The sequence below is a fragment of the Thermobia domestica genome, chromosome 6, assembly GCF_964235325.1.
Source record: "Thermobia domestica chromosome 6, izTheDome1.hap1.1, whole genome shotgun sequence".
Taxonomy (NCBI): Eukaryota; Metazoa; Arthropoda; class Insecta; order Zygentoma; family Lepismatidae; genus Thermobia; species Thermobia domestica.
In genome coordinates this window covers 23,930,103-23,946,569 of record NC_137459.1, presented here as the reverse complement: position 1 = coordinate 23,946,569, position 16,467 = coordinate 23,930,103, and the positions used below count along the sequence as shown (strand labels likewise).

The 16,467-nt window shown below is 34.2% G+C and overlaps 1 protein-coding gene across 7 annotated transcripts in view; it reads left to right on the top strand.

Annotated features, from left to right (window-relative positions):
* The window catches only part of LOC145687887 (UDP-N-acetylhexosamine pyrophosphorylase-like), a 124,280-nt gene that overhangs the window by 97,217 nt on the left and 10,596 nt on the right, over positions 1-16,467 (top strand). For all 7 annotated transcript variants that reach the window (XM_081761406.1, XM_081761411.1, XM_081761409.1 and 4 more), the window contains exons 4-9: positions 2,380-2,584; positions 4,073-4,248; positions 6,407-6,579; positions 10,265-10,458; positions 13,621-13,761; positions 16,086-16,271. In XM_081761406.1, the coding sequence (XP_081617532.1) occupies positions 2,380-2,584; positions 4,073-4,248; positions 6,407-6,579; positions 10,265-10,458; positions 13,621-13,761; positions 16,086-16,271 (1,075 nt within the window). The remainder of the gene's footprint in view (positions 1-2,379; positions 2,585-4,072; positions 4,249-6,406; positions 6,580-10,264; positions 10,459-13,620; positions 13,762-16,085; positions 16,272-16,467) is intronic.

Here is a 16,467-nt window from a genome sequence, read left to right as displayed (position 1 = left end):
CTAACTTCAACGAGCAACTAATTTCCATTTGAGTGTTTCGGGAGTATTTTTAGTTAGATTGAAATCGGTGTATACAGTACTTTTAGTGTTGTGTTAGACTAATATTACATCAACAAACAACATTGTCTAAAGAATTGGGAGCAAAGGGAAGAATTTAGTTGATATTTAGCATCAAGGGTCAATGCGAGCAAAGCGTATGGTAAATACTTTAAATGCAAATTGCAAGTGAAAGTGGATTTGAGAATATAAGGAACAGTATATGAGTACAGCTTTTAGATGAGTAAAACCAGTGGTGTTATTCAACCGGTTCGCTAGAACCGGTTGTTAAAATATTTCGAGTTCGCAAAACCGTTTGTTATACCGAGTCATAAACTCCCTCACACACATAGGCAGTTGGAAGGGAGAGCTTGTTGCATACAAATTTTTCACAGATAAAAGCAATGGACCTATTTTTTAAAAAAAAACCTGCTTTGCTCTTTACATATCAGACGGTTACTGGCGGGGTTTGTTAACGGTAAATTTTATTTTATCTTTGCTTTTAGAAATTCTTATAGCTACAGGGATAAACATATGATCTCCCAGAACAAGGTATAAGCGTTTATTCCTAATATATCAAGAATGAGAACTTGGGGTTATATGAGTGATGCGGTGACGGTTATTTATATTTGAAACACATATCTATCATTATCGTCAATTACCGATCCATTGGTGGATGAAGGCCTTTCCAATACTTTTTGACAACCATCTATCTTGGACAATTTGTTTTCAATATGGTCGCAGTACTACATAATTTCGTTACACCATTGGACCGTTATAACTGACCATTTCTATTCTCCTAGAAAATATTGCTTATTTATTTCTTGTACAGTCGCACAAAAAAAAAAACTTGCAACATGAGCATGCAAGTTTATTGTGAAACGACGAAGTATTTTGCTCCAAAATGAGTGTGCAGGGGAGGACGCCGAGGTTTCTCCTGGCATGAATCGTGCCACTTAGACGTTATGTTGATTCCCTGTGCCGTTAGGCGTAGTTTCACAATAAACTTACATGCTCATGTTGCAGGTATTTTTTTTGCTGCGGACTGTACATGCAAAAAAAAATACTGTTAACTAGCAGATTATATCTATCGGTATTTGTGTTCACATAACGTTGACACACATATTCCTAACAATAACACATATATGTTCCTAGTAGTTACACACATGCTATTTGTAATAAATTCGGAAAAAGGTCTAACATCTGATAGTCTATTTAACAACATGTCTCGTGGTTATTATGGAAAGGTGTAAAATAAAATATTATTACAGAGAAATAACCAGATGTACTTTGGCTAGTGCATTGGTATTAAATTTGTTTTTTTTTTTCTTAGTATGCGCAGTATATGGAAAAAGTAACGGAACTTTTTTGTGTGTATCGACAATCACTAGCTCCATCTATTGAAGCAACAGATAATTGGAAAGCTGGATATCTGCTCAACAAAACAAGACCATAATCATGAGAACCGATTAACGGAGTGTCAAGTTATAGCAAGAAACGTGAGTGTGTCTGGTGTCACCTCGTCACAAAAACACGATGGACCAAAGAGCCAATATTAAATTTTGTTTCAAGCTAGATAAAACATTTACGCAAACATTGAAAATAATGAAACAAGTATATGGTGATGAGTACTTATCTCGTACACGTGTGTTCGAGTGGTGTACGCGATTCTGGTAAAGCGAAAAAAAAATGCGTTTTCAAAAGTCACCTGAGAAGACAATGTTGATTTGTTTTTACGATTCCAAAGGTATTATACTTCGGAAATTCATTCTGCAGGGTCAAACTGTTTATGGTGAATATTATGTGGGTGTTATGGAGCGTTTGTGGAAGCAAATCATTCGCGTAAGGCCCGAGTATCGAGCGATAGACTGTTTGTGTTTTTGCACGACAGTGCACCTGTGATAGTTCGTGAATTTTTGGCTAAAAAAACAACAAATCTGTGTGCTTCCATATCCTCCATATTCGCCTGATTTATCGCCGTGTGGCTATTTCCTATTCCCAAAATTATAATTGGTCATGAAAGGAACATTTTATGAGAATGTTACACACGTCCAGTCTGCCATGACGTGGGTCATTGAGCTGATTCCGAAAAAGGACATTAAAAACTCTATGCTAACATTGGTTGAACGTGCCCAGCGGTGTATTGATAGGGAAGGGATGTATTTTGAATAAAAAGAACTACAGTTGTAAAATACCTAATTCTTTTTTTTTTAATTTTAAAAATACAGTTTTTCCGACATACTGTGTATGTTTCATGTGTCATTCCTTGCTTTCCTTCTGTGATCTTCATGTATGATACACACAGAACACAAAGTTCTCATTTGGAATTCAATTAAATTTCAGGCATGGAAGAAATTTCGAAGGGTAAGGTTGGTGTGCTTCTGCTAGCTGGTGGACAAGGTACGAGATTGGGCGTTTCTTATCCGAAAGGGATGTATGATGTCGAATTGCCTTCACACAAGACGCTATATCAACTACAAGCCGAACGAATCAGAAGATTGGAAACTCTAGCTCAGGAAAGAACAGGAAGGCATGGAACAATTCCATGGTAATTAACTATTATGAAACTTCACTCATCTAACAATAATGAATGTTGTGTGGTATGAATTTGTTAAATAGTATCTTTAAATTCTGAATGACAAACTTTACAATTTAGAATTATTATAACAACAATATCTAAGTGTATTTCCCGTAACCAGTTCATGTCGAGTTATAATGAGTATTTGTTATAATATCTAGTCCAGGGTCGGCCCTCGGGAATTTGCCGCCCCGGGCAATGGCATTATTTGCCGCTCCCTTTCTCCAAATAGAGCAAATCTTAAAAGCCACAATTTAAGTATGCTACCCGATCATGAACAACGAAGGAGAACGAAACAGCACTCGTACTCAGAAAGGCCTAAACACTACAATCTCGTTGTGCCTTTTTTGTTAAATAATAATCTATTATGTTAGTGAAAGATAAAGTCAACACACCTGCAGAGGAAAGATGGTAATCCTTTATATAGAATTCAATATCAAACTTCAATCTGAATTTATCAGTTTGCAATTCCAGTGCAACTAGCTCTTTTATCTCTATTTCTTGATTTTCTTTCTACATCTGTTAAACAATTTAAAAGAAACTTATTTCCATCCTCAATAACAAGGAATTTGTTTGTGACAAAGATAAGATTAGTTTTCATATCAAAAGTATGATATCTAAATGTAATTTTTGTTCTCTACTGTTCGAGAATTGAGTTCTCGTATTTAACAACAATCAAGCAATTCTTGCTGGGATTTGTTTGACGATTTGCTTTAGCATTGTTCATATGACCTATAAGTAATGCGACCTAAATATGATTTATGAAGTAGTATTCAAATAGAGGGTGAGCCTAGTAAATTTAACTACCATCATTATGAAGTCTGTGTCCAATAAGAAATATTTATTTTAAGTAATATAGTTGTGACAGATTTCGCCACTCCGTGCAAATGCACGTGTTGTACATATGATAGAGGCAGCCGTAACCTAGACAAGAAATGAACCATAATTTCTATAGATATATTGTGCCTCTAAAGTAAATGCGGCTGAAATAATATGTAGCAAACAACAAAGAGAATTTTTCGTAAAAGAAAGAAAATAGCAAATTTTGAGACACAAAGATACATTAATCATTATTACCTATGTTTTCTTTGAATTCACTAGTATGAAACTAAAATATGCTCTTTAAGTGGAAACAGTTTAGCGGTGTATTATATCTCATAATTCCAGTTCAAATAGTTATTATGATTTCTCGCTGAATGTTAATAGAATTGAATTTTATATAGCACATTACTGAAATTTCTCGTAATTTGTTTATCAATTCTGCTCTCAACAAGCTTAGCTTTCGTACCACTGTGATGTCATCGGTAAAACAGAATATTTTCAAATAAATTGATATATATTGTTCTATTACAAAACCAAAAACCTAAGATAATATTGTCAACTTCATCCTAGCTTCAGAAGTGTTAAATTATTTGAATTTTTCTTCTTATGATCAGACAATTATGTATTTTGTTTCAGGTACATAATGACAAGCGAACACACGAAGGAACCCACATTAGATTTCTTTGCCAAACATAATTATTTCGGACTCAGAAAGGAAAATATCAAAGTATTTGAACAAGGAATGTTGCCATGTTTCACATTTTCTGGAAAAATTATATTGGAGAAGAAAAACAAAATTGCAAAAGCTCCAGGTAAGGTTGTTCAAAATTTGTGTTAAATTATTTATGAAAGATTAAAATGAGTATTAGTAGCTTAAAGGAAGAAGAGTCCACATCCCTAAAACATTCTCATTTTCTCATTATCATACAGACATATTATTATGTTGGACCGAATTATGTTTTAATTAAACTCCTATCTAAGTATGATTATGTAGAATTATTAATTAGAATGTATTTCTTATAATTTTGATTCATTCATTCGATTTATAGGAAATCGGTTTTGTAATATATAAATAGACACAAAATATCTTGTCCTAATCTGCAAATCATATTATAATAAGGTTAACATCTAGTATTCTCTGTTCCCGGGTTTACAAGCAGTGGTGCTATTCGGCCGGTTCGCTAGAACCGGTTGTTAAAATATTTCGAGTTCGCAGAACCGTTTGTTATACCCAGACGTAACAGTAAATTTTACCCAGTTATACCCAGGAACAGTAAATTTTAGTTTAACTTTCTGTTTTTAGACATTCTTACAGCTACAGGATTAAACCTATGATCTCTCAGAACAAGGTATAAGCGTTGATTTCTTATAGTGTTTTCGAAACTAGAAACAAATTGACGTTTGAAGAAGCACGCAGTACGCTGTTGACACTTCGTGCGCATCCCGATGAGTCATCAGCTGGAACTGTCCTATGAGTCTTAACGAAAAAGAAAATTTTGAAAAATTGGTTTGTTTGGATGGAAGAAAAGATATGTTTCTTGTCCTGGTTTGTGCATGTTGGTTAGAGGGGGGGGGGGCAGTGTGTGTATTTTTTTTCTTTCTTTTCAAATCACTTCCACGCACAAAGAAACGAAAGACGCTTCTTTCCTTCTGAAAACACATGTTTACTATTTAGCGGCAACGTTGGAATGTTGAGGTCTGTTGCCAACCCACTGTTGCTAAAATGACGTTCATGATTCGACCCTCACTGAGTGACCGCTATAAATATGTGACGTAGATTCCCTTCTTCAAAACAAACCTGCACGTGTTTTTGAGCTGTCAATTTGTTTCTAATTTTGAAAGCACTTTAATTTCAATTGTTCAGATACCAAAAAATGAGAACTGGAATCACATGAGAGCAGTGGTGAGGATTATTTATATTTAAAACGCATAATACAATTATCAACAGTTTTCGATCCATTGCTGGATTAAGGTCTTTCAAATACTTTTTAACAACCATCTATTTGAATAATTCGTTTCAAAGATATTCGCAGTGCTACCTCATTTCGTCACACTACTTTATATTAGAATGCTGTGTAGGTTCCTACTTGTCACTTGTGGTATCCAGTGAAAAAAAAATGGCTTTTATCTATCTTGTATGGTTTGTTTCCTAACAGAGTTATATCTATCTATCTATCTTTCCTATCCATCTACTATATATCTCTCTCTCTCTCTCGCTATATATAGAATCGGTTGTTAAAAAATTAGAATAACACCACTATTTACAAGGAATTTTAAGCACATTAAGTAATTTGGGATATCAACTCAATACGAAACTGTTATTTCTTTGTTTTCCTTCAGAAGCAAAATATGGTTTAATTAATTTACTTTTTTGATTTCATTTTTATGTTTAATTATTATTATTTACTATTGTAATACTAATACAAATGAATATTAGATTATTTTATTATTTATTTATACTGTGCTTACCATCTGAATTGGTTTATGAATGACGTTCTTAATTCTATATAAAAAAAGTGAAAACTCCTGTAATTCCAATAACTTTGCTGTCCAATAATCAATTAAAATACGAGCCTTCAATCGATCTTTCCAATATTTAAAAATAACTTCCAGAAAGGCACCCATCAATTGTCTTTTTGTTATAGATTCAACAACAATTCTGCAAAAACACATCTAATTAATCTAAAAAAAAGCTCTAGCTGTGTAGGGAGCACTATGTTCTTCCTAGCGAAGCCGTCACAGATTTTTGAAAATTTCTGAAATCTCATTTTCAGCTTTGTGATCGGCACATATTCTTTGAATATTTTTACAATATTTAGCTAAGACACAAACTAATATGATTCAGTTTGGTTTTGTGCACATTTATTGATGAGATAATTTGTTTCTGATGTGAAAGCTTTCATGCAGCAGATGTTTGTTAAATTTGTTTAGTTAAAGAGCATCCAGTGATGCATAGTTTGTTCTCTTTAGATGGGAATGGTGGTCTCTACAGAGCATTGAGAGATAACAACATTCTGATCGATTTGCGTGAAAGAGGAATCGAGTACCTTCACGTCTACTGTGTGGACAACATTCTTGTCAAATTGGCTGACCCTGTGTTCATGGGATACTGCATAACAAAAGGGGCAGATTGTGCAGCTAAGGTAATTAGTAACAGTACTTAGATTTCAATAATCATATTCATAATTATTAGATTAGGAGAAACTATTTTACTATGGTGCACTATCGTGGTTTACATTGTAAATTAAGAACAGAAAGAGTTAATTGTAGTAAGAGAAAATGTTCAAGATACAACATGCTTTTGTCCCATGAAACATTTTCTATTGTGTCTTGGAATACACAAAATGTAGGAGAATTATTTGGTATCGATACATAGATCATGGGACAATCTTTAGTAGAACATAAAGACAAGTTTGTCTGATGTTCTGTTTTCATGTTACAACAGAAAATGAACTTTCGAAGTTGCTGTCATCATCAGCCTCAATACGAGGGAGGACCCAAACGATCGGACTGAAAGCGCGCGGCCGTTCCTAGGCGTAGTAGAGAATTCTTCTGCCAGGTAGATCTAGGAGAGACCTTCTCAAATCAATTGCCCAAGCGGCGTCTGCATAGGAGGTTGATGTTTGATTGTAGTGTTATTTTTCTCAACTGAAAAAAAAAAAACGAAATCTTTGAGTTTTACGTCCCACTGTTATGCCGGTTAGGCTAAAGGAGACGGTGATGATGAGTAATGAATGAAATGGTGGAATGAAGAAAGTGGGAGGAAACGGGAGAACCCCGAGAAAACCCACGCACATGGTGTTTGTCCACCACAAAGTTCACTTGGCGGAGGCTGGGAATTTTCTCAACTATTTTCGTTCGTCGTCTGCGAAATCGTTGTGAGAGATTTAAAGGAACGAAAACTATGTTAGAAAAGATAAGATCAATGTTGAAGATTGTGTTCACCCTGGGCGCTCTTCATCGTCTCAAAACGACGAAAACATTGAAGAAATCCGCCAAGAAATCAACAAGGATCGTTGTTCCACGATTTACGAAATTTCAGAAAAGACAAAAGTGAGTTGGAGCTCGTGCCAGCGGATTCTTAATAAGAATTTGCAAAAGAGACGAGCTGCCACTAAGTTTGTTCCTCGCCTGTTCACAGAGGATCTAGATATTTGGGATCTCACGAGCAGGCTATCCGTCCGTACCCTCCGTACTTGCCAGGCCTAGCCCCGTGGGACTTTTCTTTCTACTCCCAAGAATGAAAAAATCTAAAATGAAGGCGTTTTGATGATATGGAGGGTGTAAAAAGAGCTTAGCAGAGGGCACTGGATGATATCAAAGTTGAAGAGTTCCAGAGATGCTTCAAACAGTGAGGAAGAAGACTGGAGAATTGCATCGCATCTAATGGAGATTAAAGGATACTGGAAGTATTTTGTAAAAAACCTAATAAATTAATTTTTTAGAACAAAAGTCCAGTTTTTTGCACCCCCCTGTAGAGGAATGTCACTGTCCCCTTTGGGGAACAAAGACTGAAGGCGCTTTCTTTCAACATCAGCCTTTTCTTGTTTCTTGTTTACAATTTTTCCTAAAGGTTAAAATATTGTTTCTTAGTCAAATTTGTTGCATTTATACTAAGATCTAGGTTTGGTTTAGCTGTATTTTACGACAGAAGAGGGTGTACATTTAAACAAACAATAGCCTAAACTAGAAGTTAGAATACATCATTGAAGTTAACATAGGTATTTACTTATCATATGGTAAAGATTACGCTGTATGTAATGAGTTATATGTATACTTACATGTCTCTTAAGAAACATACAACAATGAAATAAGTTATTTTTACGTTACTGAAATTTTGCTTCGACAGAGCTCACATTTAATGAGAAAATTACCACGGTTCTCTGTAGTAGCAAACTACAAAATGTTTCAAGATTCTCTGTGCTCAAACTAAAACGGTTTCCATTTACCAGTTACATTGTATTAGATTAGATTGGAGTTTTATTCACATATTTTCTTTCTCTAATCAATTGCATCAAATGTATTATTGTCAAGCTATTAAACATCATACAGTATTCATTTTTTCTAGAAGAATATGACAATCTGCTATCTGAAAGTACCCAATTCAAATTATATTGTGTACATTATATTTGAGAACGAAATTAAATATAATGTAATGTTATAAAATTTTACAACTCGCAAAATAAGAATAGATGTATATAAATACAGTGACACTTATCAAGCATTATTCATCATTCTGTGTAAGAACATTACTTTTTTTTTTAAATCAAGCTTTAACATAGTTTTATTTTCACGTCAAAAGGTGATTTCTATATAGAAAAACTACTATGATTCTTTCCAAGAATTAATTAAAATTAAAATACCCTACATATAAGAAAAAAATACGTTGACTGCTCTCTGCGTTTCAACAACTCAAGAATTTCATTAAAGTATCATATTTGAGAGGATTTTGTATTAAATTTGCTATAACACAGGTTACTATGGGTATTATTGAAATACTTGTGTAATAATTATGTAATAAGTTGGTATAAAAACGTATAAATTTTATTTATTTTTTAAAAAAAATTATCACTCTTTTAGTAGTATATTAGCAGAAATGTCCGTTCTTCGTACGGGGAGAGTACGTTTATGGGAAATATTTAAATCCCCTTTTCCTTAGAATATTTATTTCAATGAAAGCATAATGATAAAATAATACAGAAAATACTCTACTATTGGCATAAATATTACAACGTCCTACCCCTACAGAATACAGCTTTATTCAAATTGATATGATTAAAAACCCAGCTTGAAAAGGATACTATATATATCTTCCAAAAGTCACTTCAAACAGGTCAGACAACTTCCCGACTGATGAATTTGACACAAATATCAGTGATTTTTGTCATCTACTATTAAATCTCTATTTTTCATCTCCCCCACTCTACCCCCTGCAGATAAGGCTGAACTTGAACTTAAATAGCGTCTGGAGTATCATTTCTTAATGTAAGCAACCTCGAAAATTATGAATTCGACATTAATATCGGTCTTTTCCATTTTTGTCTGCCCCTTCCACTCCCCCTAGGAGTACTCACAGGGTCTTGCTTCCCCCCACTGCAGGCTGACGTTGGATTTAAACGGCATCAGGACTGCCATTAATTAACTTAACAACGTTGAACAACTAATGATCTAACACTACTATCTTTTTGATAATTTTACATGCCACGAGTTCATCCCAGGGTGCTAATGAGGGCTGAAATCAGATATAAGCAGCATTGGAAAGTCACTACTTATCTAAGCAACCCCAAAAAACTATGGATTCGACAATAATATTGGTCGTTTCTTATCATTTTGTATATTTCTCTTCCTTACCCCAACTGGGAGCTGACCTTCGGACTTAAAGGACATCAAAACTGTCACCAATCAACTTAGGGACCCCGAAAACTATGGATTCGACACTAATATTGGTCATTTTCAATCACTTTTATATGACTCTCCCTTCCACTCTCTTCTAGGTGTGCTAGGGGATTCTGTTACAGCAGTACCCTTTCTCAGACTGTAGGTAATATGTGTGCCAAGTTTGGTTAAAATTGCTCCAGTCGTTCCAGAGTTAAGGTGGAATATATACGTACACACATCCATGTTTGTATGTAAAGATTATCATACCTATTGTACTTGAACTTTTAAAAGGTACATTTAAAATATTTACCACTGCTTCTAACTAAATATTTAATATATCCCTGCTTCATGACATAACGGAATTATTATTATTGTTATTCTGAATTGTTCAAGATTTTTATTTTTTATTTTATTAATTACTTGATTAATTGATTGTTTTCTTATTTGTAGGTAGTAGAGAAGGAATTTCCTGCTGAAGCTGTCGGCGTGGTTTGTAAATTAGATGGAAGATACGAAGTGGTTGAGTACAGTGAAATCCCATCACATATTGTTCAAAGGAGAAACCCTGATGGAAGACTGACATACAGCGCTGGAAATATTTGTAACCATTTCTTCACTACCACCTTCTTACAACGAGTTGTAAAGTAAGTAAAAAGATGTATTATGAATTTCGTACAATTTAGCATAATATGTTTATATCACTTACATTGCAGTGTTTTAATGTTAAAAAAATTTGCTACCTTAATTTTGTAGTTCTGTATATTGCATGCAATCGAAAAAAAAAAAGCATCTTACAGGATTAAGAATTACCATCACAGTTTCTGAATAAATCACATCCTTTTAACGTTAGCCCTATATAAATTTTATTTTTCTATCTAATATAGCAGTGTAACACGATAGGCTTGCTGTCGTGTTCTGCTTTAATGAAATCTATCTCTTTTGTCATTAAGTGACCAAAGTCTTGAAGCTTTAGGGGACTTTTCTCCATCACCAGCTGTAACAGCTGGACTATGAATGAAATATTGATTTAAAATTACTTTACCAAAACAACAAATATTAGAAATGTAGCTCATAGGTAATGATAATTAATACTTGAACACAAATCTCATATTTTGAAGTGCAGCAGTTGTAGATAGGTAAAAGGTAGAATTGATGATGTTTGTCTGGCGTTGTAACTATGTTTCGACTTTTTACTTTACCTTCTTCAATAGATGTCTCTTCATACTCTTCTCTCTGTCAACCTTGTTGTTCGCACGGCAATTGTAGTCTCTCGAAATTTTCCAAGCATCCACTTTTGTTACCCTGCAGAGACACAAACCACACCTCCTGTCGTCCTCAATACAATATATGGTTAACCCATCATATTCCAAACTCCTCTTAACAATGTGTTCATGACGTCAAATAATGACAGGTCGTTTCGTGAGTCGTAGATCTCAAAAGTTGGGGAAATCACCTCATGATTCTGAGTTGTAGTTTTCTGAGAAAAAAAAAAAAAGTTCGAAGCTCAACCTCAGTAGAAAGCAGTAAACAACTTGGAAACAGCAATTCAAACTTGGAAATAAACGCAGACGTAGTTACGTGATAATTTCTTGTAAACGAAGCAATCAATTAAGGAAGCTAGAGGAGTGCTAACTGGACGCTCAAAATATTTACAAATAAGCTGAATATATGAGCAGTGTCCTCAAATGCCGTATAGTGACATGGCGAAGTAATGAAGTGACATGTTGCCAGACACAAGTAGAAAATAACAAATTACACAAAGATAAAAGTAATGAGCAAAGATGTTCATACATTATTATGGTTGAAGAAATCTGCTATTGCACTTGTGTTTAATAAAACAAAAAAGGTATACGGAAATGCTTCCTGGAAGCTTAAGATTACATGCTCAAAGTTTTCTATGAAAATAATAATAATAAAATAATCCAATGAAGTAGAGGAAGTAAATCCAAAGGTTCGTCCATGGAATAGAACCAAGAGCCTCAGACGTGGAGTATCGTAACAGTAGTATATTACCTTGTTATTTTTATCTTTAACTGCTAAAATGGATGATAATTTTCATCATTGAAACAAATGATTTTCATTAATGTTCTTTCTTAAAGTATACTGCATCTCGCTGAATCTCATGGAGATCATAAGTACCCAAATATTCGATCTAGTTAAAGATTGATGAAGATTGTGATTCTGTCAGTTAATGAATTAAACAGTGATTCTGATATCTGTTAATGGTCTCGTCCAGCGTTATAGCTGAAATTTGATGATTTCCCAGACATTACCAGATTTTTAGCTGCGAAAAGCTGGACACTTGTTAGAACCAGAGAAAATGAGTTCTCAATCCAATGTAAGGTCTCTTATTTTGCTGGAAAACCTTGTTAGATTTTAGATGAGCTAAAAAGAAATTCCAGCTAAATGTTTTAACCTGGGATGGTAACAGCAATTACACTTGCTAAAACCCAATCAGTTTGCACTCCCTGATCAAAATGTTAAAAAAAGTCTTAAGTGTCGAGACATAAGTAGCAAACAATACAAGGTGTGATCAAAACCTAGGCGAATAACTTTATTAGAAACAAAGTAATAAGCTTACATGGAATTTGATTTAATCTCCTTCAAAGTACTGTCCTTGGCTAGCAATGCACTTATCCCAGCGTTGAATCCATGACTGGAAGCATTTCTGGAAGGCTTCTTTCGGAAGGGCGTTCAGCTGCTCTGTCGTGACCCACTCAATGCCAGGAATGGTGCCAAAATATTTTCCTTTAAGCACAGTTTTAATTTTTGGGAAGAGCCAGAAATCGCATGGTACTAAGTCTGGTGAGTAATGCGGATGTGGTCAGCCAGCAACACTTTCTCCGGCCAAAAACGTCGCAGATCAAAAGCAAGGTGTAGCACGGTACGTTTTCGTGGTGAAGAAGGAAGCCATTTGCCTATTTAATCGGCGGTTAAAATGCTTTTCACGGACCTATACGAGTTGTTTAGTTCCTCAGAAAGCTCTCGAATGGTCACTCATGTCTTTGAACAAATCATTTGTGCCACTTTTTGTACATTCTTATCTGTTTTTGACGTTGAAGGATGTCTCGATTGTTGCTTGTTTTCAACCGACTCCTTGCCGTTGTTGAGTCGCTCATACCACTTGCAAATACCCCTCAATGCCACTGCTTCATCGCCATACACTGATTTTGACTTTTTTTTTTCTGCTTCGGACAAAATTTAATGTTGGTGCGCGCCAGACACTCGTAACACGCCCTCACTCTTTTGCCTCTGGAAGAAAACTAACATGTCACAACTCGTTCAAACCCGACACTGACTGCACGGTTCTAGTAACTGACTTGACTGCAGTCCTTGGCTAGTAAGAAATGGATGTAACAACTATAGAACTATAGATGGCACTGCACAATTACATTCCCCGTACTTTTTGATCATACCTTGTAATGCATTTTTGGGTGAGTATCTCATAAATTGATGGCAACATTTATTTTCTAGCACAAACGTAGTAGTTTTAATGATAATTATGAATTACACACTTGCAGACATAGTTGCGAGGTAAATGTACACTGTAATCGTAAATAGAATATTAATCTTTAGCTCTTGACTTTTAGAACTCTCTCCCATGAATATTAGAAATTTCGTAGAACGTTCCTTGCCATACAAAGAAAGAAAAAAAACTTAGTTCCAATGGAAAATTATAGCAAATGACAGAAAATATAATATTTCGTGCACAGTATTATTAATGCAAATGTATGTAAATTTAAAACTAAGTCCTCGGAAATGTATTGTATATAATAATTTTGTGCTTTTCTTTCTCCTCCACCTAGTGATCACGAAGATGAATTAAAACACCACGTAGCAGAGAAGAAAATTCCATATGTAGATGAGACTGGAAAACCCGTAAAACCAGATACACCTAATGGAATCAAGATGGAAAAGTTTGTTTTTGATGTATTTCAATTTTCACAGTAAGTGTGATTAAAAATTCTTTAATAATGTATATACAATCACTGTAAAATATTTTTCTCGGGATCATATAATGAAATTTCAATCTGAAACCCCAAGAATCTGCGTGTTCGTAGCATAAAACAGCATAATAGTTTAAAGCATAAAACTAATTATTGTATAATTAACACAGAATTTCGTCTAGAATAGGGTTTCTCAACCTGACGGTCGCGAGAGGTATACATGGAGGTCACGAAGGGAGGTGAAAAAAAAAAAAAAAAAGGAAGCGTAGTTAGAATCTAGTAGCAGAAAAATATTTAAAAACAAAAAAGATTATTTGGAATTTCTTATCTTAATTACATTTTTATTTCCATACTTACTGTCAAACTTTTTTTTTCTATTTATACGTATATAATGTAGATACATGGATGCGAGGAGGTTGTTAATAAGGCACACACACAAACTGTAAGCGATAAGCATCCATAATCAAAAAGCTTGCTACAAACCAGCAATTACTTATTCAGGTCGGTGACAATAGAATATGATAAAAGAGGGTCGTGATATGAAAATAGGTTCAGAAAGCCTTGTCTACAGAAAGCTGAATAAAGAATCAGATTGATTTTTTTTTTTTAATTTTTGATCTTAGAAATATATTAGGTTTAAGAATACGGATATTATTTCTTCCTTATAAGCACATCTAAGAATACATAGATTATCTGTAGTTATCGTATTTGTTCCAAAATAAACATCGGACAGCTTGACAACAATATCTTTCGGATCTTTAACGATTTTGAGCAACAAAGTAAAATATGTAGATAATGTTGCTACCACTCCCAAATTTACCGGTATTAGCCATGACTTCCAAGAATTTATATTTATCCAAACTGGATTCAAAATATTCTTCATGAACATATTCAAAGTGGTTGTCAGCCTCCTAGGATGTCTCTACTTCCGTCTTATTGTGTGTTATAGAAGAAAAATCTCGTCCAGTTCTTTACCAGGAGGTAATGTGCCTATCTTTTAATAGTTTAATAAGTAGAAAATTCGAATTAAAAGAAACATTACAAATATATATTGTGTACAGAAGGAAGATCCTTTGCAATGTCCATGGGTCTTAGGGAGTATAATTCTGCTCTCTTTTACGACCTGACAATAATTGCATCAATAATTCAATACTTAAGATAATCTCACTATACTAATGTGATGAGTCTGAGGAAGTTATTTTTAATAAGTAAAAAGGAATTTTAGAAGTACAGAATTAATTTCGAACAGTACTCTGAAAACTTCTATATACAAGAATTATCCATTATACGGAATAACGTTCTTGTATAATAAATTTGATTCAATTGAAATTTAGGATTTAGTAACTACTAAGAAATATTTGTTCAAATTGTGAAAACTCAATATAAATAATGCAACACAAACTACGATATTATTCCATAATATTAGTCTATTACGTCAAATAAACATATTGGGCCTTATGCACTGCAGAGTCATCTGATGCGTGAGTAGTGCCATACTAAAGAGTTCGACTAACACATGTTTCCTGCAGTAGTCAGGCCTTTAGTATGACACTAATCATACGTCAAAACGACTCTGCATAAGGCGGATTATTTTTAATGTTAATAGTGTGTACTTCGTTATAATGCTTTTTTAGAATTTCACCTATTATTGAGAAAAAGTGTGTAGTTTTCAATATGTTCAAATTCTTATAATTCTAAATTGTGTAAAATTACTTCAAATTGCAGTTATTGTCAGGTTACTAATGAAATAAGTTAAATATATGTAATATTAGGGACTTTTACGAGGATCGATTCCGTGTATTAAGTTATTAGTTTTATAAAATTAAAAAAAAATCTTTAGTATTTAAATTATTTTAATCTGATTCTTTGTTACTAAAAGCTTGCTTTTTACATATAAAATAGGGTTAATTACCGTGTAGCACATTATGAGATTGTATTACTGGATACATTGTTAGGATCATCAAGTCTAGAAGGCTCAGGTGGGCAGGTCATGTAGCCAGAATGGAAGAAAGTAGGAACGCTTTCGAAGTTTTAACTGGAAGTGTAATGGGAAAATGACCATTAGAAAGACCTAGGTGCAGATGGGGGTTAATATTAAGATGGTTCTCGTAGAAATAGGAATACAAAGTAGAAACTGGATCCAGTTGGCTAAGAATAGAAATCAACGGAGAGCTTTTGTGAACGCGAACATTGACTGATGGTATACTACTAAATTAAAGAGAAGGAAATGAGATATAATGATTTTTTGTGGGACTCTAATACTTCGATTACTACCCCGTGACCTAGTAACATAAATATCTTCACTTGCCAATTTTTTGTTCTAGAAACTTTGTTGTGTGGGAAGTAGTTCGAGAGGATGAGTTTAGTCCTTTGAAGAACGCAGATGGAGCTAAAAAGGATACTCCCACCACCGCCAGACAGGCTTTGTATTCTCTACATCACAGGTATATTGCAGCAGCGGGAGGAAAGATTGTCGATGAAGACGGCACAGAAGTTCCTGTTTGCTTGAGGTAATACATTGGGTTACCTCTCTTTTTGACTTCTTCATATTTGGGCCTCACGCGATATTGTAAACAACGGTTTATCTAAAATTTATCGTGATTTTGCGAATGTGTTGTCCCCATACACTTACCTCATTCATTCATTAAGCATTCAATAAATTACACAAATACAAAATTGTCATGGAAAATACAGGGTGTCATAATA